This window comes from Hemicordylus capensis, chromosome 3 (assembly GCF_027244095.1).
Source record: "Hemicordylus capensis ecotype Gifberg chromosome 3, rHemCap1.1.pri, whole genome shotgun sequence".
Classification (NCBI taxonomy): domain Eukaryota; kingdom Metazoa; phylum Chordata; class Lepidosauria; order Squamata; family Cordylidae; genus Hemicordylus; species Hemicordylus capensis.
The window spans coordinates 52,777,275-52,803,492 of record NC_069659.1 but is presented as its reverse complement, the minus strand read 5'-3'; the positions used below and the strand labels follow the sequence as shown (position 1 = coordinate 52,803,492).

Here is a 26,218-nt window from a genome sequence, read left to right as displayed (position 1 = left end):
ACCAGGAGAAGGTATAACCTCCCTAAATGCCTGTCTGGAGGTAGTGACGGGTAGGAATGTGCACAAACCAAGGTTTATGCACAAGTTTGGCACCACTAGGGAGGAGGAGTGGCAAGTGCTCCTGCTGCGGCAGTGCTCTTTCCAAGAACCTGCATGCCAATGCCATGTGCAGATCCTTGAGAGGAGCACCACTGCAGCAGGAAGCTGCACGGGGTGGTGGAGAACAAGTAAGGACCTGCTCTCATCCTTTTAAAAGATCCCACTCGCTGCTTCCCTCTCCCTGACACTGCTGAATCTGTGCACGAACAGAGGTTTGTGAACATCCCTAGTGATGGGCTGGATGAGGGATAATAAACTGAGACTGAATCCAAATAAGACAGAGGTACTTAATTTGTGGGTTTGGAATTCAGGAGATGATTTTGGTCTGCCGGTTCTGGATGGGGTCACACTTCCCCAGAAGGAACAGGTATGTAGTTTGGGAGTACTTCTGGATCCAAACCTCTCCCTGGTGTGTCTCAGATTGAGGCGGTGGCCAGAGATGCTATCAGCTTTGGCTGATATGCCAGCTGCGTCCATTTGTTGAGATAAATGACCTCAGAACAGTAGTACATATGCTGGCAACATCCAGACTTGATTACTGCAATGCACTCTATGTGGGACTGCCTTTGTATGTAGTCTGGAAACTAGCAGGTGTTACAGAATGCAGCCGTCAGGTTGATCTCCGGGTCATCTTGGAGAGGCCATATTACTTGTATGCTAAAAGAATGACACTGGCTACCAATAAGTTTCCAAGCAAAATACAAGATGCTGGTTATAACATATAAAACCCTAAACAGCTTAGGCATTGGGTATTTAAGAGAACATCTTGACCATGAACCCCATCACCCATTGAGATGATCTGGAGGGGTTAGTTGCCACCAGCTCGTGGTTGGGCCTTCTCTGTTGCTGCCCCAATACTCTGGAATGTGCTCCATGCTGAAATAAGAGCCTCCTCATCTCTGATAACTTATTAAAAGTCCCTAAATACTCATTTAGTTCACCCAACCTTTTAACTTGGCTGTAGTTTTAATCAGTGTTCCCTCTAATAGGAATTCCCGGATGTGATGGACTAGAACTCCCATAATCCCCAGCCAAAGGCCACTGCAGCTGGGGATGCTAGGAGTTGTAGTGAACAACATCTGGGGAAAATTGAATAGATAGATATATTTCTGGCATCCTTTAAAAATAGCTTCTTTTTAATAATTCAGGGTGTGGATGTTTTGTTTTCATTTTATTCTCTTCAGTTTTTTATGCTGCTTTTTCACTGCAGTGTCCAAAGCAGCATAAAATAATAAATGTTAATTAAAAATATTAAATAACATTAATATGTATGTAGATCTAGCCCACACTAACCATAGTGCAAATCTATCTTTGGCCCTGGATACTGGCCCTGTTGGGTTGGGAAAGGTTCTAGCTGATTATTGTATAGTGCCAAGCATGTTGCTGGCATATTCCTGACATTAGAGGAATAAATAATAGTAAAGGGTGAAATCCTGCATGGCCTGCAAATGTAGAACTGCCTTATAGAAGTCAGTAGTCTGTCCCTGCATGCACACACACACACACACACACACACACACACACACAACACCACCACTGAGTCACCCGTGTTTTATTTGGTGCACAGCATTGCAGCCCATCCTGTTTGTCTCTTTCCACAGGGTTGTAGATGCTTGAGAAATGGAAGGGCCACCAAATGGTATTCCCATTTCCTTTCTCCTGTGAAACTAGGATAAGGAACATTTTGCTTAAATTGCATAGGATAGACTTCACTATAATGTTAGACAGCGGAAACATCCTAATGTTAGGAATAATTAATAAACTAGTTGCCTAGGGTCATGAGTAACTCCTTCAGGTCATTTACAAAACCGAAAACAGGTTTGGTAATTGCGTGTGCTCCCAGTTTTTGGTTGTGTGGAAGCAAACAACTAGGTAGGAGAAGGTTCTATGCTACCCAGCTTTCATACCTAGCATTTGACCAAGGTAGGAGGAAAAGCTGTCTTACCCAGCTTTCCCTTCTACCTTGATTCTACACAGTCATTTCCTTCTTCTCCTACCTAGTTGTTTGCTCTTACATAACCAGAAAATGGGAGCACACACAGCTCCCAAACCTGGGTAGGACAGTTGTCCTATCTAGTTTTCTGTTGTGTGAATGACCTTGTCTTTTCAGAATCTAGAAATGTGTATCTTAGGGGTGGGCTTGGAAGCAAATGCTTCCACGTCTGTCTCAAGTATGAATATGGAATGCCTGGAAATAAAATAGCATATTTATTGTGCAAACATATGTGTGTGGAGAGGAGAGCTGGTCTTAGGAGAGGAGAGTTGGTCTTGTGGTAGCAAGCATGACATGTCCCCTTAGCTAAGCAGGGTCTGCCCTGGTTGCATATGAATGGGAGACTAGAAGTGTGAGCACTGTAAGATATTCCCCTCAGGGGATGGAGCCGCTCTGGGAAGAGCAGAAGGTTTCACGTTCCCTCCCTGGCATCTCCAAGATAGGGCTGAGAGAGATTCCTGACTGCAACCTTGGAGAAGCCGCTGCCAGTCTGTGTAGACAATACTGAGCTATATGAACCTATGGTCTGATTCAGTATATGGCAGCTTCCCATGTGCCTGGCTGCCACTGGAATCCCCTCATTGCCCCTTGTGAAGAATCATATGCTGTTACATATGAAAAGTGCAAAATTATCCTTTTTCCAGATTTTGCTGCTAATCAAGACATGTTACAGTTTGTGCATACCAAATGGTTGCTTTGTACTGTTCTTTTTTGCTAGCTGCAAATCCCCCCCACCATTTGAGGCTGTTTTTAAGAATGGGAAATTCCCACATTGCTGCATTGCATCCATGTGTAGATTGTTTTGCACCAATGTTGCTTGCATATTATCTCAATCTCCATCTCGCATTGCCTTTTGGAAGACCCTCAAGACACACCTCTTTTATCAGGCTTTAAACTGAAATTAATTTTAAACTTTTTAATTTTTTTCCTATGAAATTGTTTTAACTTTTTATTCTGTGAAATTGTTTTAATTGTTTATACACGGTTTTATATTTGTTTAAAATTGTGTACACTGCCTAAAAATACAGACATCAGGTGGTGTATAAATATGATAGATAGTATGTTATAATTTGCATCCTTCCTTTTGACCATTTAACATAAAATGTTCCATTCTTAGACTTTTCTAGTAACTTGGTAATTTTGGTTCCTGGAGCCACCAATTTTCTGTTTTTATGTGTATTGTTAAAGTACCTTAACAGTTATGATATGAGTAAGTGAGAGTATAACACATACATCTGTGAGTGCAGACTGCAGACACTTTCCCCCATGTTTGGTGCATGTAACAAATGGAAACCTTAGTGAAAAATTGAAAGAACATTGTAGCTTTTGATGGAGGAAAACCAGTTGTCAAAATTTTATAACCAGTATAGTTACTCTGCCCTCTGCCCCCACAGAGTTCTGCTATGCTGCCTCATCATGGCGGCGGGGTGTGTGTGTGTTTCTGGGCGGGATGAGTGAAGTACCCTGGGAGGTATATTCCCAGTAGGGTCATCCAGAGCGCAAAGGTCATCCCAGCTAAAGCAAGCAGGCACCTATATTGAGCAGCAGCAATATAGGAAGTTGCTGGAGGCGGACAATCACTACAGTGACAATGACAAAGGCATCATTTCATACTGCATGGGAGAAGGCTATGGTAAACCACTCCTGTATTTTGCCAAGAAAACCACATGGATAGACAAGATAGAATGATTGTCAATGTAGTGCCAGATGATGGGCCCCTCAGGTCGGATGGTACATAACATGATATTGAGGAAGAGCTGAGGATCTCTCAGAGTACCAATGGTGTTTATGATGCAGTTAGGCTAAAGCCTTTTGGATGTCTAGTGGCTAATGTTGCCATGCGGGAAAGGAAAATCTGAAGCGGCAAAGACAGAATTACAATGGGAACGTGGAATGTAAGAAGCATGAATATGGGTAAGTTCGACACAGTGAAAGATGAAATTAATTGACTACAGATTGACATCTTGGGCATCAGTGAATTAAAATGGACTGGAAAAGGACACTTTCAGACAGAAAATCATACCATTTATTACTCAGGACATGAAAAACAATGAAGAAACGGTGTTGCTTTCATAGTCAGGAAGGATATAGCAATGACAATACTTGGGTACAATGAAGTCAGTGACTGACTAATATCAATTAGATTTTGTGGCTCATGTTAAGATTTCTTTAACATGACAGTTCTTCAAGTCTATGCCCCAACAACTGATGCAGAAGAAGAGGAAGTTGATGAGTTTTATGCTCAAGTTCAGTCTGAAATTGACAGAATATGCAAATAAGATGTGCTGGTGGTGGTTGGAGACTGGAATGCCAAAGTTGGAAATGGTAAGGAGGGAAACACAGTTGGATCGTATAGCCTAGGAAACAGAAACGAAGCAGGAGAACGACTTATTAGTTTCTGCCAAGCCAATGATCTCTTCATTGACAACATGTTCTTCAAGCAACCAAAGTGGTGCCTATACATGTTGACATCACCAGATGGAGTACACAGAAATCAAATTGATTACATTATTGGTGCAATGAGGTGGAAGAGCTGTTATGACAGCAAAAATATGGCTGGGGACCGATTGTGGAACAGCTCACAAACTGCTCATGTACAAGTTCCAAGTCAAGCTAAAGCGGAAAAACAAAGCTATGCAGTTTCCATGATATGATCTTGAGAATGTGCCCACCCTTTTTAAGGAGAACATCAGGAACCACTTTGAAGTTCTGAACCTCATTGATAGGGAACCAGAGGAGCTGTGGAATGAAATCAAATAAGTTGTTAAGGACGAATGAGAAAAAAGACTGCCGAAGACCAAGAAACAGAAGAAAGCAAAATGGATGTCAGAACAGATGGTGGAAATTGCCAAGAGTAGAGAAGCCAAAGTCAAGAAAGATAAAGACCTCATGAAGGAACTTAATAGGGAATTTCAGAAAGCTGTTAGAAGAGACAAGGAGCAGTGACATCTGTAAAGATCTTGAGGACAGAAATAGACATGGAAAAACAAAGAAAGTTTTCCAAAAGATCTCTGAACTCAGAAGGAGGTTCCAACCTTGAACTGGTATGTTAAGGGACGCCAAAGGACATATAGTAATTGATTCAGAGAAGATCAGACAGAGATGGAAGGAGTATACTGAAAATCTGTACAGCAGGGACATCAACATCCAAACTACTCTGGAAGATATCCCCTACTTGCAAGAACCTATAGTATGGGAAGATGAAGTTATATCAGCACTCTGGTCATTACCAAGTTGGAAGGCTATAGGAATAGCTATAGAATAGAATAGCTATAGAAATATGGAATAGCTATAAAAATATGGCAGGCAACAGAAGAAGAATCAGTCAAGGCTCTAACCAAACTATGCCAGAAAAACTGGAGAATGACACAGTGGCCAACAGATTAAAAGAGATCAGTATACATACAAATACTAAAGAAAGGATTGCGCAAACTATCGCACAATATCCTTAACTTCACATGTTAGCAAAATAATGCTCAGGATCATCCAATGCAGATCAGAGACCTACATGGAAAAGGGAAATGCCGGATGTTCAAACTGTTTCAGAAAAGGCCGAGGAACAAGAGATATCATTGCTGATAACGCTAGATAATTGAGAGAGCCAAAGAATACCAAAAAGAAGTCAATATGTGCTTCATTGACTACAGAAAAGCCTTCGATTGCGTCAACCATGTCAAGTTGTGGAATATCCTTAGGAAAATGTGTGTCTCAGAATATTGTTCTCATAAGAAACCTATACACAGAGCAGGAAGCCACAGTCCAGACGGAACAAGGTGAAACAGACTGGTTCCAGTTCAGCTAAGGAGTAAGACAAGGCTGTTTACTTTCTCCTTATTTATTCAATTTATATGCTGAACATATACTGAGAGAAGCTGGATTGGAAGAAGATGAGTGTTTTAAAGTTTGAGGAAGAAACATCACTAACCTGTGCTATGCTGACACCACTCTGATAGCTGAGAATGCGGATGATCTGCAAGCTCTAGTAATGAAAGTCAAGCAGCACAGTGAAAAAATGGGACTACAACTAAATGTAAAGAAAACTAAACTAATGACAGTGGGTACAGCAACCAGCCTCAGAATTGACAATGAAGATATTGAAATGATGGATAGCTTCTGGCTTTTAGGATTGACGGTCAACAGTAAATGATCCAGCAGTCAAGAAATGTGCCGCAAACTAGCAATTGGTAGGGTTGCAATGAAGTCCTTGGAAAGGATATTTTATTTCTTTATTTGATTGATTGATTGATTGATTGATTGATTGATTGATTGATTTCTATACCGCCCTACCAAAAATGGCTCAGGGCAGTTTACACAGAGAAATAACAAATAAATAAGATGGATCCCTGCCCCCAAATGGCTCACAATCTAAAAAGAAACATAAGATAGACACCAGCAACAGTCACTGGAGGTACTGTGCTGGGGGTGGATGGGGTCAGTTTCTCTCCCCCTGCTAGATAAAGAGAATCAACACGTTAAAAGGTGCCTCTTTGCCAAGTTAGCCGGGGTTAGCAGCATTTAGATGCTGTTACGTATCTATTCCTACAAAGATTAGACTCTTCCGGACAATGGTTTTTCATGTGTCACTCTATGGGTGTGAAAGCTGGACTTTGAAGACGCAAGATAGAAAAAGTATTGACGCTTTTGAACTTTGGTGCTGGAGAAGACTTTTGAGGATACCATGGACAGCCAGGAAAACAAACAAATGGATCGTAGAACAAATCAATCCAGTATTTTCACTCGAGGCACAAATGACTAGGCTCAAACTATCCTACCCTGGACACATTATGTGAAAACCCAGCTCCCTTGAGAAGTTCATAATGCTGGGAAAAGTTGAAGGAAAGAGAAGAAGAGGACAACCAGCAGCAAGAAGGATGGACTCGTTTATGACAACAGTGCACCCCTGAGAGAACTTAAAGGCCAAGTTGAAGACACATCATCCTGTAGAGAATCTATCTATGTGGTTGCTAAGAATCAACACTGACTTGATGGCACTTACAGTAATCAATCAATCAATCAATCAATAGTTACTCTGAGTGAGAGTAAGAGAGGCTGTGCACTGTTGCCTAAAGGGGACAGAGGGACAAGGGAACTGATGGTGGGATTGCAAAGAGAGCTTTAAAGGTATAGTTGAAATAAACAGCAAAGAAGCAGAGACTCAAAGAATAGAGCAGGAGTGGCCAACCTGAAGCTCTCCAACTGCTTTTGGACAACTTCTTGCATCATCCCTTGCTGCACTTTATTGCTGCTGGGGATGTTGTCGTCCAACAAAAACTGGAGAACTTCAGGTTGTCCACTGTTGGAACAGCGAATGAGAAGGCAATAATTTAAAGAATGGAGAAAAGGGAGATGGGACACAGCAGGGAAGGGAGCTGAGTTGCATATATATGATATATTGATTTCTTACACATATATACACAAACATGTGCATATGCACACACATGACATCCCCCCTCCACCCAGTAGAGTAAGGCCTTTGCTGTTTGTGTTTCATAATTTGTTGTAAGGAAATTCTTAGTCTAAAAATGATGAACTTCCTGTCCACTGGGAAGCATATGAAGTCAGTTAGTTTAGCACTGGCCAAATTATAAGACAAATAAAAGCTAAAGTCCTCTTTACAGCCATCTACATAAATTGTTCAGAGAACATCACTATAAAATTGTAGATACATCTAATAAATAATTGCTAACCAGCTGCATGCTTTTGCTCTGTCCAACTTAATACAGGATTTCCTAAAGACACATCATTAATCCTCTTAGCTCAGATTCACATAGTTGTGGATGCAATCTTATGGCCACCTATACAAGTAGAAACTAGCCTTTTGGCACCTTAAAGACTAGATCTGTTAGTTTTCAAGATATCACAAGGCATGTTGTAGTGTTTGCTGCTACAGACTAACACAGCTACCCCTCTGGAATTGATTGTACAAGTAAGACTGTCTAACTGAGAAGTAATTTAAAAATAACTTTTCAAGGAAACTCTGAATGAAATGGACAAATATAACTTGCTGCTGTCTGAGTTTTACTGGAGTGGCAGCTGCAGAAACCCAGAAATATACTGTTCTTAGAAAGGTCACTTCAGCAAGGGTCTGGCATTGCTGCTGTTGCTTTTCCAGTCTTTTCCACTCCTATATTTAAATCTAAGATTTACTGAACATATGAAAAGATTAAAGAGGGACATTCCAGACTCTTGTCACATTGAGGCTTAAGCATCTCAATTCAGCTTGGAGACCATCCTGGAAATGCATTATCTACTAGTTATATTTCCCTTGAGGATATGAGTGTCTAGGTATACTGCAAGTTTTGGGTGGTATAGATATATTATTTATAAATAAATAAAATAAAATAAAATCCTGATTCTGAAAATCAGTTATCCCTGAAATAATATACACTGTATTGACATACCCCAGGACTTTTAGCATCCAGTATTGCATGGTTCTGCCTGTCATTTATCGATAGACTGGGACCTCAACAGAGCTGCATTTTAGCATGAAAATAGTACAGTATATTTCTAGTACAATCTACCACACTTGGAGCAGTATTACAGCAGATAGAAATATATTATTTCTAGAAATGTACACACTACACACACCCACAAAACCAGGTTGATTTTATTAAATCAATAAAATTGATTTAAACGATGATTTAAATCGCTTCACAGGAGGACTCAATTTTAATTATTTAAATAATTTAAATTACTACTCAGGAAGATTCTATTTAATCATCATTTTCTACACAAGTACATTTTTCTTGTCTACTATAACCTTAATACATATTTGGAGACAGATGTAGGTTTCATTTTTAGAAGTTAGATACACACGATAATAGGTACACACTTCTCATAATGCTGTTTCATTAAGGCAGCCAGCCTTGCATTTCATTGTTGCACTTTTTGCCTTTCATACGCATGCCTTTCTTACCCACAAGGACAGGGTAAGAACTGGATTAAAATATTCCCAAATGGGGTCTCTTTTATGGCTTGCTTCCATGGTAGGTGTTTCCCTTCAACAATGGAGGATACACTCAGAAAATGTTTCCTCAGGACTGCATGAATATTTTCTCTTCACTTTTGGTTTCACTTTCTATTCCCCCCTCCCCATACTGTGCATTTATATCCAGAAACCTCCTCCTTGCTCAGATCAATTCCATCCCCCCAAATCCTCTATTTATTCATTGATCTTCTTTGAATTTGCACTTTTGAGGGAGGGAGGAGCAAGGGCTTGACTGTGTGTGTGGTGCTGCATGTACACCACCTGCAGAATAGGACTAATCTATTATCGTTCATCCCCATACACTGCTGTTATGTTCATAGAATATAATTAAAAGTTATGATTAGTATTCATGATGCGATCTTTGACCTAGGTTCTTTATGAATTATTTTTTAAAATAAAAAAAATCTGATTCAATTTTTTTCCAATCCAATTTTTAATTTAACCACCCCCCCATCAATTTTTATTAACCCTGCACAGACCTTTTTCTTTTCTTTTTCGCTTGTTTTGGCTTGGCAAGTCATGTCGTTTAAATAATATAGTTAGAATAGTGCTTTCTGAAATTTTTTTTAAAAATCTTAGGACTTATTACACATTACTAATTGTTTACACAGGCATGCCATACATCATTTCCTTATGTGCAAATCATGTGTGATGATCCTGTATGTACATTGCTCCATATGCTCATATCGACAATAATCTTATATTGCAGAATTAATTACCTTACAAGTCACTTTGCATAGGAGTCGGATAACATGTGACATGGCCATAGTATTAAGTAGGTAGATTCTGGTTCGCATCCTGGTAATCTCATGCTTTTTTCTCTTCTCTGGTCTCACTTCAGTCTTATCATTTCTATCAAATTTTTGATGGTAAGCCCCTTAGACTAGAGGCCTGTATTCTTGAAGTTTGTATAGCATATAAATAAATAATAGAAGAGTTGTGGAAGTACATCAAGGTTTGGAATGAAGAAAATAGCAAAAAATTCACAAAATATGTGCAGCAAACACATCTTTCTGTTATTGATTTATTATTTGTTTGTGTAAACCGCCCTGAGCCATTTTTGGAAGGGCAGTATAGAAATCGAATAAATAGTAGTAATGATAATGATATTTATTTATTTATTTAATACCACACAAACTTTCGTCTAATAATAGCTATTTATTTAATTCTCTTAAACGTACCCGCTGCTAATCCCATGTGTGGCAGATCTCAATTAGCTGCCAATTAGTGACAGGGACAGGAGGAGAAGCGGCATGCAAGGCCGGCAGGCCGGCTGTGGAGGAGAAACGGTGGCCAGTTGTGCAGGAGAAGTGGCCCCGCCAGGCTGGTAAGCAACTGTGCAGGGGAAGCGGCTGCTGCCAGGCCGGCAGGCGGCTGTGGAGGAGAGGTGGCTGCTACCAGACTGGCAGGTGGCTAGCTGAAGAGAAGCGGCTGCCAAGGAGAAGCGGCGGCCGGGTGGCGAGGAGAAGCAGCCCGGCCGCTGAGGGATAACGGGCTCGGGAGGGAGAACAAAATGGGGCTGGGGGGGGAGAAAGAAATGGGGCTGAAGGGGGCGGAGAAAGAAATGAAGATGGGGGAGGAGATCTAGGGAGAACTAGGGGTGCAGATGCTCTGCACCAGGTCAGCTAGTGCTTTCTATTACAGTGGACAGTTTTTGTCCATGTAGAAGAATACTTCCCATAATTTTTACAAACAAAGTCAACTGGAGCTGTTAGTGAGTGAAGTAGGGAGCTTGACCGCTACACGATCATAAGGACAGTTGGCAAAATAACATATATTTTGTAAATTTGATCATTCCCAAATGAGTGCACATACTGTTTACAGATTGAGGTTAAAATAATTAGGGATGTGCGCACAGACCGTTCCAGAGCCCATTCTAAGGGCCTCTGAACCGTTCTGGACCTGGAGCTGGTTCGGCGGTTCAGCGCTTGGGGGGTGGACCTTAAAGGGCAGGGGAGGGTGTACTTATTCCTCCCACTGCTTTTCCCCCTCCAGAGCTCCTGGTTGTGTAAACATTTGGGGCGGCAGGGTACCTTCCTGCCACCTCTTCCCCTGTTCCTCGTCAAAAGGCTTCAAAAGGCTCACTGCGCGTGCACACTCCTGTTAATCCTGAAGGGGGACATGGGCAGACGGGCGGTGGAGAAAGGGTGCCTCGCTTGCAGCCTGCTAACTGGGCAAAGAGGCACCTTTTACCGTGGTGATTCTCTTTATTTAGCAGGGGGAGAGTAACTGGCCCCATCCACCCCCAGCACAGTACTTCCAGTGACTGTTGCTGGTGTGTGTCTTATGTTTCTTTTTAGAATGTGAGCCCTTTGGGGACAGGGAGCCATCTTATTTGTTTTATTTCTCTTTGTAAACCGCCCTGAGCCATTTTTGGAAGGGTGGTATAGAAATCGAATTAATAATAATAATAATAATAATAATAATAATAATAATAATAATAATAATATTATGGATTGCTTGCTGTACCCCTGGAAGCTCAAACCATGGCTTGGGTTCTTAACTATGGATAGCACAATGTTTTCACATTATATCTGAACTCAGCCAATATGATCCTTGATACATGAAAAGTACAAGCACAACCAGAGGTGCAGATAGGTAATTTTTGACCCTGGGCCTAACAAGCTTGTTGGGACCTCCTGCAAAATAAGCATCCTTTTAATGTATTTACATTTTTACTGGGCCAGAGTGCATATGGAAAAAAATAGCGACACAACCCCCAAAGGATCCATACATCTTCTTGATTGTTCTGGGCCAGAGTGCAATTGCCAAAGAAAGAAAGAAAGAAAGAAAGAAAGAAAGAAAGAAAGAAAGAAAGAAAGAAAGAAAGAACGACTTCAAGCCCAAATGGATTCATATAGCTTCTAGACCATTCACAGCGTTACTGAGACACAAGAAGTGTCTCTTGTTACACAGCATATACACAAAACCAATTTGGACATATAGTACATTTGAACACATGCCTTTTGCTTCACAGTTCTCATGCAGACCTTTTTGGATCACAAACCAATTTGAGCACAGTGCATTTGTTTTAAAAATGTATGTATGTTCAGATGTAACAACCCCTTTCACTAGCTGTGAAGTACTTTTGGGAAGAGAGATCATTCTTTCTGGCAGCTTTATTGCAGTAGGGGGAAATTAATTAAAAACCATAGTATAGACCAATTTCTTTGAAATAAAAATAAAGAGTCCTGCCATCTTGAACTACATGTTTGCCCAATTTCAGAACTTTAAGCTCAGCCATTCTGGAAATGTAAAGGATTGGGCAACCAAGGAGGGGTATGTTGTACTTTTTAATGAAGTCTAAGGGCAGATTCCATCACATCAGGGTGGAATGATAGTCTGGGATGGAGGGGGCGTGTCTTTAGCTATATTTTTTTTTTGTAATTTTCTGCAATGGAACAAGCCACTTATGACTTTAATGTTTTAAATTTAAAAAAAATGTCAAATAAGTCAAACATCAATGGATTGACCAATCCACTGTAAAATCAATATACAGAGTCCTGATAACCTGTCCTAGATTTGAGCCCAATTTCAGAACTCTAGGTCATGCCATTCCAGAAATACAAAATGGACCTCTTTTCCCTTGTAGAAAATCATGGGCCCCCAGGTCCGTGCCTAACAGGACAACATGTCCAAACCTTAAAAATATAGTAATTCACATCCATAGTACCATGGGAATTTTTATGGCTAGTTCATGCAATACACTTTTTTCTCTTCATGTGAGGAGTCCTAAACCTCTGTGCTCAGATGTATGTTAAGTGTGAACTAGGGCTGCACAACTTTGGCACTCCAATTGTTGGACTATGTTGGCTATTGGGGCTAGGGGTGATGAGAGTTGTAGTCCAACAATAGCTGGAGGTCTAAGGTTGTGCAGCCCTGGGCTAGTGCTCATCGATAACGGCCAAGAGCAATTCCTATTGTCATAGCTGTTAGCCAAAATGCTGTCATGATAATAGGAATGTCTCCCATCCCTGATTTTTTAATCCATGTATTACATTTGTTCTCGTGAGCATGTGCCTGAAGCAGGTCAGGTCTGTGCAGAGAACATGTGTTGTGTGAACCAGCCCTGAGTGACTATTTGTGACTTGTTCAATCACAGGCTGAGAGATTGGTTTGCTGTTTTAGTTTCTTCTTTTCTTTACTCTAATATTTTATTTCAATTCCATTTTTTGTATGTGCACAGAGAGAGAGAAATTAAGCTTGACTGAACTTTTTTATTATTATTCACTGACTGCATATCACTTAAAACCTTTAATAAAATCTAAGCATCAGAACAGCAAAGCTCAGAGCACACTACATTTCTTCAGCATAATTTGCTGGAGTATCAATCTGTATCCCTGGTTTAAGCTTTTTTATAAGTGAATTTGGTAGCATGTGGCTTGGAAGGGAAAAGACACCTGAAATTAGATGACAGAAACTGTGTTTGTCAGCATGCTATGGGTGCCCTTAATATGAAGTATTGTCTCCTCCTTTGCCCACTTTGTCCTCTAACAATAAAATACAGAAGCCTTCCTTAAAAAAATAAAATAAAGAACCTTAAATGTGTAGCAGAGGCAGGGATGGTCCAAAGTACTGCAATGCCTGGGCTGAGGTAGACTGACTTGAATCTGCATGGCCTACTTAAAAATAAAATAAAATGCCCATAGTCCATCAATGTGTGTTAAATTTACCAAGTATAATCAGGGTCTCTTGATTATGTATAGCTAACCTGTGTTAAGTGATCCTGAGTAGGAACTCTTGTTCATGAACATCAGAAGTGCCTCGTAAGATCAGATAAAGGTCCACCTAAACCAGAGTGCTTTGCAAGAATTCCAGCAACCAGCAGCTGCCCAGTGGTCCCCTTTTGCTTGTCCTTGCAATAAATCAGGAACCATAAAATATGGCCTATATTACCATAGGAGTTCCATATTGTTTTCAAAGCCATTTGTTACTTATAACTGGGGCAGGAGCACCCCCTCAGAAAAGTAGTTTATCTCCCCATCCCCCCTTTCTCTTTCAGAAATCTAATATGTGGGACACAGCTCGTCCACCCATAAATGCACTTTTGCCCTTTCTATGCCCCCTTCAAAAAGATTTTCTGGCATCGCCACTGCTTATAAAAAATTTCTGACATCGCCACTGCTTACAACAAATGTATTATCTTTAGGAACCAATGGATTGCACTTCCTAATCAATTAAATAGCACACCTACCTAGTTAATTTAAATAACACACATAATACAGCAATTAAGTTCAGCGTTGTCACATAAGCACATTTTGTATATTCACTTTGTTCATTTTGTTATGGAAGACATCAAGCACAGTGCTTAAGGAGATGTCTTGCACTACTTGTATGCCAGTCATACTTACAGAAAATGAACTACTTTGAAAACTGGATTATCATTTTTTGGATGGTTCTAGTGTCACTTTTCAGCTGTATAAAATACTACACTGTAGTGATTGCATAGCTTGGAAGAAAACCCTTTAAGGAAACTCCTCCGTCATGATTCAAAAGCAACTATTATACTGGAATTGAGCATTTCACTGCTGTTACAAATTTTCTTGGGCTGGATATGAAGTAATGCATTTCATTCAGTTTCCTGCCAGAAGATTCCAGGGAGAAGACTGGTGAAGGGAGAAGACTCATTGATTTTTAAGTACTAGATGTTTTACTTCTGTCACACACTTGCCTGGGGACACAGTCTCCAACTGCCTCCCTTCCTCTGCTCCTGTTCAAAGTCTATTGAAGTGGCCCCAGAAGTATTGAGGAGGGGGTGAACCTGTTCCTCCACCAGCCATCAGGAAGAGGGGTCAGACAACTCCTCACTGAGATTCTCAAGGGCCAAGTCACTCCCATCTCTCCTGACCTCTTCATCCCTAGCCATCCAAACCTTAAATAAAGCCCTGCAAACAGAGCAAACCCAATCACCCCTCTCCTGACTCTGCTCTCCAATCTAGCTGCCTTCCTCCTTCCTCCTTCAATTTTTGCTTGTCTCACTGGCTGTTGAGGCCCTCCCTTCTCCTCTTTGCCACCAGGGCGCAATCTTCTGGGCCGTGCTGGCCCACCCACGGCCTGTCACTTTACAGGTCTCCCCGGCAACCAGGGGGAAGGTCCTGGCCGCCTTTGACTGTACCTGGGAGCGAAACGGCCTCTTTCTTGTCAGCCACGAGACGGGGTGAGTAATCATGCCCCCACCACACACACACACACAGAGCTGGCAAGAAGCCCTGGCAGCTTCTCAAACTGGATAATGCTCTACTAGGACAAAAGATGGCTAAACTATTGCTATGGGCCCAGTGCACACCTAGGTAACTTTGGTACCTGGACCTGAAGGGCTTTGGAGTCCGCCCCTGAGTCCCTCGCTGCAAGTTTTAAAAAAAAAGTTAAAGGGTTTTTTTTAAGTTTAGCGGGGGAAGGGAACCTGCATTTTTCAAATACCTCCACTGAAACAGGCTGCTGCTGCCCAGCCACACCTCTGCATGAGCCCTTGAAGCAGTTAAAGTGCAATGAAAGAAATGAACACACATTGTGTAATTATGTTTTCATTTCTCCCATCATATCAAATGTTTGGGTTCAAGAGAGCAAAGAGGTTAAAAAAAATATCAACAGTTATGGCAGCATTAGGAGCAAATTGTGAGGTCCAAAAATAATGGACGATTTTAACATTTTAAAAACATTTTTCAGATACAACAGCAGCAAAAGGTCAGGATTTATGCAAAACATAGCATATGAAAAACATTATATTGGCTAAATTTGTGCACCATATTGCTTTTCTGGACTGTTCTTGGTATATTTATTTATCTTTACATTTACATAGCATAATATTTTCTCCTTCCGCTCTCCAACATTCCTTGAATGATTTGGGGGAGAGCTGTAGCTCAGTGGTAGAGCAAGTGCTTTTGCGTGCAGACTACTCAGGGATCAATCCCTGGCATCTCCAGGTAGGGCTGGAAAAGACCAATTTGAAATACTGGAGAGCTGCCACCAGTCAGCAGTACTTAGCTAGAAGGACCAATTGTTTGAATTGGTGTAAGGCAGCTTTCATGGGTTCACTACTAATAGTTTTGTGAAAAGACAAACAAAAATATACGTTACATCTGTTGCAATAAATATTGTACATTTCTGGCTTGGTATCTGCTTGTATCAGTATATTAAAGAAAAAGTAATCACACTTCAAAGAAGCAGCAATTAACATCCAGATTAATGCTCTCAAACTACCAAGGAAAGGCAGTTTTCATCACTTTCCCCTTCCCTCTGAAGGCCACTGTGCCTCTCAAAAATATGACTTTGACCCTTTCGGGAGACACAGTGAAAGGGAAGGGGAGAGTGGTGGAAATCAACCTTCCACTGTAGTGCTCACACAGGATTAGCCTGGATGTCAGCCACTGGTCTTTTGGCCTCTTGATACTAGGACCTGTTCTGTTACTTTGCTCATAATTGCAGAGTTCCAAAACCAACATAATTGATGAGTTTGAGTGTAAATGTTAGGTGATCCCTTTAACTGGGCAATTAATAGTTTAGTGTCAACAAGTCTACTTTCCCAGTCTTCTTTTCATAAGACTACTGTCAATATTTGTTGGTTAAGAACCCTGGGAAGTGTAGTGTAGACATTGTCCTAGTGATAAGGTTTGAGAAGAGACAGGAAACGGAGATGCAGAGGACAAGGGCAAAGGGATGGTTGGCTAGAGTTGTCAATTCTCCAGGAATTGGCATCAATCCCCAGATGACTACTGAAAGTGATCCTGGAGATTTTAATGACTTGATATTGAGAAAAATAGAGACAGAGAGAAAAAGGCCCCTGGAATAGCTTCCTTGGTTGGCAGCCCTGCTACTGGGAGAGATAGAAATAGAGGTAATCTGGGGGGATATCACATATTTCACAGCGATGTACACCTCTAATGCTCAGTTTCATACCTCTGTGCTTAAGTAGATTTTTTAAATCCCTTATCCCAGCTTGACAAAGCAATTTTAGGTCTAGTTAGGAGCTGGAAGGCTTTCACAATATGAACACACCTGTATTGTTTGTTTGGAATGCATTACTACTTGCAATGTAATATGTCCACACGTGTCTTCATCTATACTTAAAACAAAGTAGTTTTGTCTACATCCACAACAACAAAAAATAAAATTTGAATATCTGAGTAACAGACCTCATCCAAACCAGAAGGTATAAAAGAGTCTCATATTAAGGGCAAATAGAGTACATTTCTGTAGCACTGAACAACCTGAAATATTCTCCAAAATGATAGTAGAAAAGAAAAGCTTACCATATTTATGAAGATAGTCTTCACTCCTGCTGTGTAATTTCCTTTTTTTCCATTCACAATGGACAAATCCAGGTCAGTAATTTTTTTTAAAAAAAAGTCTTTTCACACATGTAAAATTCTATTTAAGCTTTCTCTTCTGACCACCAAGTGTTATTTCAGGAAGCCATGCAGCTAGGAAAGCTGTAGAGTGCTTTCCCCACCAATTGTACTGGGCAGGTTTAGATAGAGCAGTGTTAGATCCAGGGACCTGAGACAGCACTGTAAAGGAGAGGACAGGGGGGGTGTTGCGGGCTGAGGACCCTGGCACTGATTTAGATTAAACTCTAAATATAACCCAACCCACTTTCCGTGCTTCCCTCTGTATGCACTGAAGACTGACAACCTTGTTGAAAAGCTGATCCTCTCATCTTGTCGTTCTTTGCAGAGGGACAAAACAGAAGCAGACATCTGCTTGCAGCAAGCAAGTGTATGGCATGATCTGTATCGCAACTGGGACCTGCTTAATTTCTGTCAGTCTGCATATTTTCCAACCGGGATACACACAGGGGATTACTACTTTCATCCTGTTGCCCCTTTTGTCCTTAAACTGTTTTATGCATAGAAGAAAGAAGGCACTTCCAAGCAGGAAGACCTTAGCCTTTCCTCATTTTAGGACTTCAGGGCACATTTGCATGTACTATGGTTTTTACTAATGCTTTAACTGTAAACATGTACCTTGTCAGTATAGAAAACTACCTTGCTTGACAAACTGTAATTTTATATTTTTTGAGAGCAATTTAAAATGCACACATTATGGGACCCTCCTAGAGAAGGAAGTATGAACCATGTAAGCACAGTCCACAGGGCCCTGAAGGTATACATATGTTGAATAGTTGCTTTATTGTTTGACTTAAGGGTATTGGTTTCACCAACTTGCCATTAGCCTGCACTTGAAGTGGAAAGTGTATTTGTTTTGTAAAATTATTATTATTTTACATTTTTGTATCCCACTCTTCCTCCAAGGTAGCCCAGAGCGGTATATTACATACTTAAGTTTCTCCTCGCTAACCTACTGTGAAGTAGGTTAGCTTGAGAGAGAAGTGACTTGCCCAGAGTCACCAGCAAGTATCATGGCTGAATGGGGATTAGAACTTGGTTCTCCCCGGTCTTAGTCCAGCACTCAAACCACTACACCAAACAGATATGGATTTTAGTGAGCTTTCCCATTAACTCAAGCTTGCAGGTAGTCAAAATAATTTTGAACTTGAACAGAGGTTAGCACAGCATGTTGTGGATTTTAAGGGCTTGCATTCATTGTACACTAATATGTTTCCATTGTTCTCCAGAGTGCCTTAAGTGGTGCAGTGGGGACATGCTTGACTAACAAGCAGAAGGTTGCCGCCGGTTCAAATCCCCACTGGTACTATATTGGGCAGCAGCAATAAAGGAAGATGCTGAAAGGCATCATCTCACACTGTGCAGGAGGAGGCAATGGCAAACCCCTCCTGTATTCTACCAAAAGAAAACCACAGGGCTCTGTGGGTGTCAGCAGTCAAAATCGACTTGACGGCACACTTTACCAGAGTGCAAGATGACAGGCTAAGTGTGTTTGTCTCCAGCCTTCAAGACTGCAAATTTTTTCAAACTATTGTTTCCTGACAAACAATAAGGAAAACAAAAGGTAGACTGGCAGAAAGAGGGAGACAATGAAGGGGAGACAACCACAAGAGGAACACAGGAAGCAGGAGGGTTGACTTGCTATGTGGAGAAACTGGTGAACAGCCAGAGGTATTTCAGAATACCAGAAAAAAAGCATGGAGAAGCATAATACAGGGAAAGATGAGATTGAAAAGGCAGAGTGCAAATGTGAGCAAGTCAGCAGACACCATTTATCAGCAACCCAGACATCCTACAATATGTTTGCAGTTATTAATTGTAGCATGTACTGCTATTTAAAGCAGAGAGATCCATGAATGTTTTATTAATTCCTCTGCAGTTACAGCTGCTTGTGTTCCTAAACTTTTTCGTGTTGCCAGGAAGCAGTGCACTTAGGATTGTCTGTGTTGTGTTGTGGCACAGCACATGTGAATAAAGGTTTGCTAGTTCCATTCAAAATGTATTTGCTCAAAACCAGTGGTCTTTATAAAACCAATCCATACTTCAATCAGCAATATCTTTATTATGGTACTTGTCCAGATTTCAGCATTATATAATGCAGTTGGTACAGTCTGCCAGATATCACAGTTGCATTTAGGTAAAGGGAGTTTACCCATTAGGTACATCCTTACCTAACTGATAGTGAAGTGCAATCCATACTTAAAATCAGCATACAAATAGCTGTCTTTGTGGCCAAAGAAGTGTAAGAGCAAAATAAAAACAAACCAAAATACATTATAATCAAACATTAAATTGTTTGATTATAGGAGGCCCATAAACTCCCCAGAGATGCAAGTTTTGGGTGGTATAAAAATATATTACATAAAAATCAATCAAATAATTTCCAGTGCAAAATAGTGAATTACATTATACACATTTTCGTCTGATTTTAAGTGCAGCTACTGCAAATAATAGTTTGGTAGGTAATGTATTCATTTTGATTAGACAAAAGGAGACAATTGGGGGTGGGGGGGAACCTGATATCCCAGGACTAGGTGTGTGCAGGGAACTGTTTTTGCTGGTTCGGCTCAAATCTGAACCGGATTTGAACTGACCCAGCCCAGTTTGGTTTTGGGCCCAGTTGAACTGGACCCTGTTTGAGTATAAACTGAGCCAGTTAAAACCTGTTTGGAGCTCTACTGGTAAAGGGAAATGTGGTGAGGATTCCCTTTTGCCAGTAAAGGGCCTGGGGGGCTTGCAAAAGCCAATCTCTGGGGACTGTATAAAAAGGAAAATGCAACAAATAATAACAAAGACCCTCTTTCTCTCCCTGTCACATACACAAAGGCACTGGTCCCAGGGGTTTTAGAACATTTGCCAACCAAGGAGCCTGAAGGCATAGTTCAGCTTCTCAAAGGCCTTTCTTAATAGATGGCATGTGATGGAATAAGTCCTCTAAGTCCATATGTAAATCACTTTGGCTGACATCCAGACCAATGTTTTACACACACACACACACACACACACACACACACACACACACACACACACACACACAGAGCAATATTTATCAATCCCATTTCCTTCTGCAATCCTCTGTACAGGATTCTGCATGTCTGGCTGCATATGGAACTCATCCCAAGGTTGCTGTGACTGGCCAGAAGTTCTTCATCGTGGTCTCTGTTGTTCACACTGGGTGGGCTTAGTACATACATAAAAGCTCCTTTTGGGAACTTTCCAAAGCTCTTTGTATCTGCTAGTGTTTAGGACTTTCCCTCAAATCCTGTGAGAAGCCCCCTTCAGTAGCACAGCATCTCTCTTCTCTCAGTTCTTCATTGTCCACCATTGAGACGACAGCTCCAACTTCAAGGTTCCTTTTTTAATCACTACCATAAAATAAAACAAATTCCTGCTGTTATTTAGTTCTCTACTTTTATTCTTGCCTAACTTCTGTTTGTCCTTTCTTTTTCGTTTGCATTTTTGTTTCATCTTGCATTCCCCTCTCCCCTTTCCCTTCATGAGGAGAAATTCATGGACTTTTTTTCTTACCCTAAGACAGATACTCCATTTTTTTCCTGGCACGCTATTGTATGGCTAGTCAAATGGTTTTCAAAAGGTGCTCTGCTTGCCACATGAAAATCCATACTTCAGACAGCCATTCCTGCTGCCTTGTGTGCCTAGTGGAGGCCCATAAAGTTGATGCCTCCCCTCACCTTTCTTGAAGTTCACAAGCAAGTACGAAAAAATAGACTTCATTCTATACTTTGGGAATGTGCTTTGACTGCTAGTACCAAAATGTCCTCCTCGGTACTGAGTACCTTGAATGTGGACCCGCCCCTGAAGGGGGTCCCAGGACTTGATACAGTACCACAGAGCCCTTCTCAGGCTCCAATAACTGCTCCAACCCAGCAGTTGTTATTGCGCTGCAAGCTGAGCTGCCTTCGGTACTGACAGCACCTCTTTTGGTATCTCAGGAATTCTGTTCACCAAGCAAGGCCCCTCGGTACCACAATCACTTTGGAAAGCCATGTTGCCAAAGCACAAATTGAGTTCAGATCAGGAGGTTGTGAAGGAGGAGGAGATGGCACTTCTTCAACTGATGACATCTTCTGTCCTGAAACCTCTACAAGCACTCCATCGTTGTCATCGCTACTCAAGATACTGGGGGGAAAAGAGGTCACCATCACCTGCGGAAGTCCACCCCTCTCTTACAGATCTGACCCTGATCCTGTTTGACATTCAGAACTGATGTTTTTTCCAGAACAAGAAAATGTTCAGGAAGAAACATCCTATTCTTACAGATGTTGGGATGCCTTTGTTCACAGAAGACATTTAACATGTTGCTAGGGGGTTTCTTCCAAAGATATGTATGCTTCTGTCATTCCAAGCTAAAAGAGTGGGAAGATATTGCATTTTGGAGAGCAGCCCAAAGGGAAGACAGGCAGTGAACAGGTGTGCATTGTTTGCGAAGTTCTATCATAGAAGCTATTCATCTACTTTTAGAGAGCTATAATGAGAAATATACAAGCAGCTACAGGAGAAGGGGCTATTTATGACTCTGCTTTTGATACTCCTCCCTCTCCCCTTTTTGGACATGCCAGCTCAGGATGTATAAAGAAATGTTAATGTTAGCTGTCAGATTTTCTTGGCAGACTCAACAAAGTCTCTAGGTTACAGTATGCTTGCTGTGGGTATCTGGGAAAGCGGTTGACTCAGCATATGCATAGAGCAACATAAATATATGTGTAGTAGGAAAGCATTGGGTAGGAACGCTGAGCCCTTGAATGATCTGGTGTATAGAATGTTCACTGATCATCCAGAATCTGATGAACTATTATCCCTGCAATCACTGTAACAAAATTGTATTGAAATTCTTTGACCAGTGAGCAGAACAGCAGACCCTTTTTTGAGATCTGTTTTTGTCTTTAACCTTTCAGCTGCTGAATCCATGGAAGAAGCCACTGGTTCAAGTAAAGAAATTCAGCAATGTGCAAATCCTGAGGCTGTTTCCTCAAAGAAAAGAAAACAGGTTGGTTAATTTTTTCTCTCATGACTGCCAGGCAGAGAGAAGTGATACACGATGAAAAACGGAGTCTTCATCTTAAATGATGAGTGGAATTTCTGTGCTATGTGGCTGAGTAGAAAGCCTGGAATCCAGATAATGCCCAGATTTTGAGGCACCATAGCAACTGTTAAGATATTCTACTGCTACTGTTTGAACTGTTATTTATCACCAACAACATGACTGCAGTACAAATTTCCTATTATTCTGTATTTTTAAAAATGCATATTAAGTTATGCAAGGCACATTGGCCTGGCAGGAGCTGACTTTACAGTGTATCTCAAAATGATTCACAACAGATGCAGGGGGAAAGTCTTAATAATTACAAGCGTTAATATTTGGTGAAGCATTGGACGTTCTATGAATGAGAATCTGTTAGCAGTCAGTCTAGTCCTTTCCTTTTCTGTTGTTCATTACCGGAACCAAAGGCTTGCCACAGGAGCAGAGCCAGCAGTGAGACTTGGCATTTAATGCCTGAAAAACCTAGTCTCTCATAGGACTGAATGTCCATAGGAGTGGAAGCTTAACCAATGGAAAAGCTACCTGGGAAAAGGAGACTCCCCTCTGCTGAGTAGCTGTGTCTTTAAGGGTTCCAGACAAAATAAAATGTTTAATGTCCGAAGTGCATTTAAGAGAGTTGCCTCCTATTTAGAGTACTTCAAAATGCAATCAGCCAGATAAATGTCTTTTGAGTATACACATTGGCATTAATTGGCATTATGTTAACCGCCAAGATAAAATTTAATTAATTAATTAATTAATTAATTAATTAATTGTGTCCTGTTTTGGGTCATCAGCTCAATGGACATCGAGGTCCTCGTATTTTCCTGTTGCCTGGACAAGAGCCTCACAATATATTTTTTTCTGCCCTTGAATTTACTTCCACTCCTAAATCCTAAAAATAGTCCTGTTCCCCCTTTGACATTGGTTGGGTGGCCCTATCCAGCCTCAGCACAGCATCTCTCCAGTCAAGGCTGTCCTTAGGGCAGGGTGACCAGGACAATTGCCCCGAGCCCCGCTCTGGCACAGGCCCTGCTCTGGGCACACTGCCGTGCAGCGTGCCCTTCTTTCTCCCCCAGTCCCAGCCGGAGCCAATCTTTTGTGTCTGTGTGCAGCTTGAAAGGCTCCCAGGCAAACTGCTAGAGCTCTCTCCTGCCTCTCAGCTGTTTGGTGGGTGGGCGGGGCTTCCAGAGAGGCCTCCATGCAGGCCTCCCTGAAGCCTGAAGCTTGGGAAAGAAGCAGGCAGGCAGGCAGAGAGTATTCAGCACCAGAGCTCTCTGCAGACCCTCTGCCCTTCCCAACCCAGCCTTAGTAATGGAGGTATGATGTGATTTCCTTTTTGTGTTTATTTCCCCCCACCTTGAATGTTTAGGGAGTGACTTGCCATAGGGCTTTGGTATTGAGCAGAGATATACGGCAGGGTGGAAGGAATATGTATATATAAATTGAAGTAGATTGGACAAATTGTTGGTTTTTAATTTTTTCCCCTTTAATTTAAAAAACCCCATCCAAATAGTCCTATAAATGGCTTGCTTCATGGCAGAGAATTACAAAAATGTCTGGAACTGAAGCCACCCCCACCCCCCGCCTAGACTTATCATTCCACCCCCATATGGAAGGATCTGCCCTTTGCCTTCAGAAAAAAGGGTAAAACGCCCGTCTTTCTGCCCCAGCCCTTAGATCACCCGTCCTGGAATGACTTAGCATAGGGCTTTGGTATTGAGCAGAGATGTAGGGCAGGGTGGGACGAATATGTATATTTAAATTGAAACCCATCCAAAAGGTCCCATAAGTGGCTTGTTTCATGGCAGAAAATTACAAAAACCTCTGGAACAATCAGCATATCATTTATTTGTTTATTTATGAATATACTATGCTCAAGTTGATTTGTAAACAAGAAGGTCTAAGAATTGTGAAGCATGTGTTGTGCTTTTTATTTTTATTTCTTTAGAAATGCATTATATGTCCAAGCTGGTTAGACATGTCCAAAAACCTCACTCACACTATTTACACTGTATGTCATCAATCAGTATGATTCAGTAATGATATTAAATGTTAAGGAGGCCCCACACATGCTGATTCACTCCCAGCCCCACACCCCTCTAGGGAGGGCTCTGCCTCCAGTGGCTGTTGCTGGTGTCTATTGTTCCTTTTTTAGATTGGGAGCCCTTTGGGGACAGGGAGCCATTTTTATTTATTTATTTATATCTATCTAAACTGCTTTGAGAGCTTTTCTTGAAAAGTAGTATATAAATATTTGTCGTCAACTGAGCTGAATACATTGGCCGGTCACTTGGAACTCTGACAAAGTTGCCTTTGACACCTTGCTCTTTAGGCCTGCTTCCCATGAGAGATCAGTGGTGCCCGCTACTCATTGCTGCATCAGAGCTCCATCTGTTGGTGTGAAACATGTTATTTTCAGTTGTTCTGTGTCAGGAACCATATCAGACAGCCTTGAAGGCCAGTTGCTATCCTAGTAAGAGCTCTGTTAAGGAATTTGAGCTGATGATTCCTTGATTATGATCTCACAATAGGCTGTGAGGCTGAGCTGATCCTCATTGGCCAAGTGTGATCTAAATTTTGATAGGCTAATCAGTCTTTGGGAGTGAGGTTGAATCATGGCCCTTTGCCTATGCAACTGTTCATGGCTGCTCATTCATGGCTGCTCTTTGGGCTCCATAGTTCCCTTGTCACTCCATTCCTGAACAGTGCTTAGTTACTGCCTCCCTTACCACCGACACTTGTCTCTTTTCATGCTTCAGGTTTCCTGATCATGCTTCAAGTTTCCCCTAGTTTTAACCTAGCCTTGGATTCCTTTCCTTTTTAAAGCACATCCCATTTTCAAGAGTGAGATGTGCTGGTTCAGCACAACTTATTCCCACTAACTCCATGGACACTGCTGATCCCCGTGATTTCTGCAGCTATTCCAAACAGCACCCTGGGGGTTAGTAGAATGGCACAGTCCAAATGAGTGAGTCCAAATGCTCATCTTATCCAGTTCCAGCTTAGCACAGGAAAGCAGCAGTCAAAGCAAAGCCTTAGAGTTTCAGCATCCACCCTTCCTGGTTCCTTGTTCCAAGTTCCGGTGATTACCTGTTTCCCAGTGACTTCAACTCCCTTCACTTGCACTTCAGATCAGTCAACTCAGCACTTAGCTTGACCTGACCTTCCTGTTTCTTGTTTCCCAGCCTTTATAAAAGCACCTGCCTCCTTTCCTGTATTAGATCTATGCCTGTCTAGACATGTTGAGAGCCACAATTTTAAAAAGATTACCCACCCCTAGTTCATTATACTTTATATTGAAATTGATATCCATACATGATTGGAGATGGCGTGGTGGTTGACAACATGATTTGGGGAGGAAATAAAGCCACTGGTGTCTTAACATAGCACTTAGACCAGACTAGTGAAGATTCTGCATATTCTCCAGATTTTGACCATTTTGTCTGCTTATGGTTGTTTGCAACATTACAGCCTTTTAAAACACAGGCTCATTTTATGTAAGCTATGCCTTGTGGTTGCCACCATAAAGCTACTCCCCATTGTCTAGTCCCCATGTTGTGTTGGAGATATATGGATATATTATAATATGGTTGCTATTAGCTAGTAGGAGGGTTTTCCAGCCGAATGGGTGGGCTGCCCATGTAATAAAAATATTTATATATGCGACCAATGCAGCATAGGAGCCAGCATAGGGAACAGCTTTTCACCAGGAGTCACATTGCAAAGTTAATATTTTAAGTAGGTGCCCA

General features: G+C 41.4%; 2 protein-coding genes across 14 annotated transcripts in view; one reads left to right on the top strand and one right to left on the bottom strand.

Annotated features, from left to right (window-relative positions):
- FILIP1L (filamin A interacting protein 1 like) overlaps positions 1 to 17,618 on the bottom strand; it is a 260,129-nt gene extending 242,511 nt beyond the window's left edge. For both annotated transcript variants that reach the window (XM_053308843.1, XM_053308842.1), the window contains exon 1: positions 17,330 to 17,618. The gene's annotated coding sequence lies outside the window, so the exon portion shown is untranslated. The remainder of the gene's footprint in view (positions 1 to 17,329) is intronic.
- CMSS1 (cms1 ribosomal small subunit homolog) overlaps positions 1 to 26,218 on the top strand; it is a 308,145-nt gene that overhangs the window by 246,739 nt on the left and 35,188 nt on the right. For 8 of the 12 annotated variants that reach the window (XM_053308853.1, XM_053308846.1, XM_053308847.1 and 5 more), the window contains one exon: positions 22,342 to 22,433. In XM_053308853.1, the coding sequence (XP_053164828.1) occupies positions 22,353 to 22,433 (81 nt within the window). In that variant the 5' untranslated portion in view covers positions 22,342 to 22,352. Of the gene's footprint in view, positions 1 to 17,753; positions 17,839 to 22,130; positions 22,168 to 22,341; positions 22,434 to 23,660; positions 23,787 to 26,218 lie in introns of those variants that run through there. The other 4 variants (XM_053308845.1, XM_053308856.1, XM_053308849.1 and 1 more) reach the window with 4 other exon arrangements.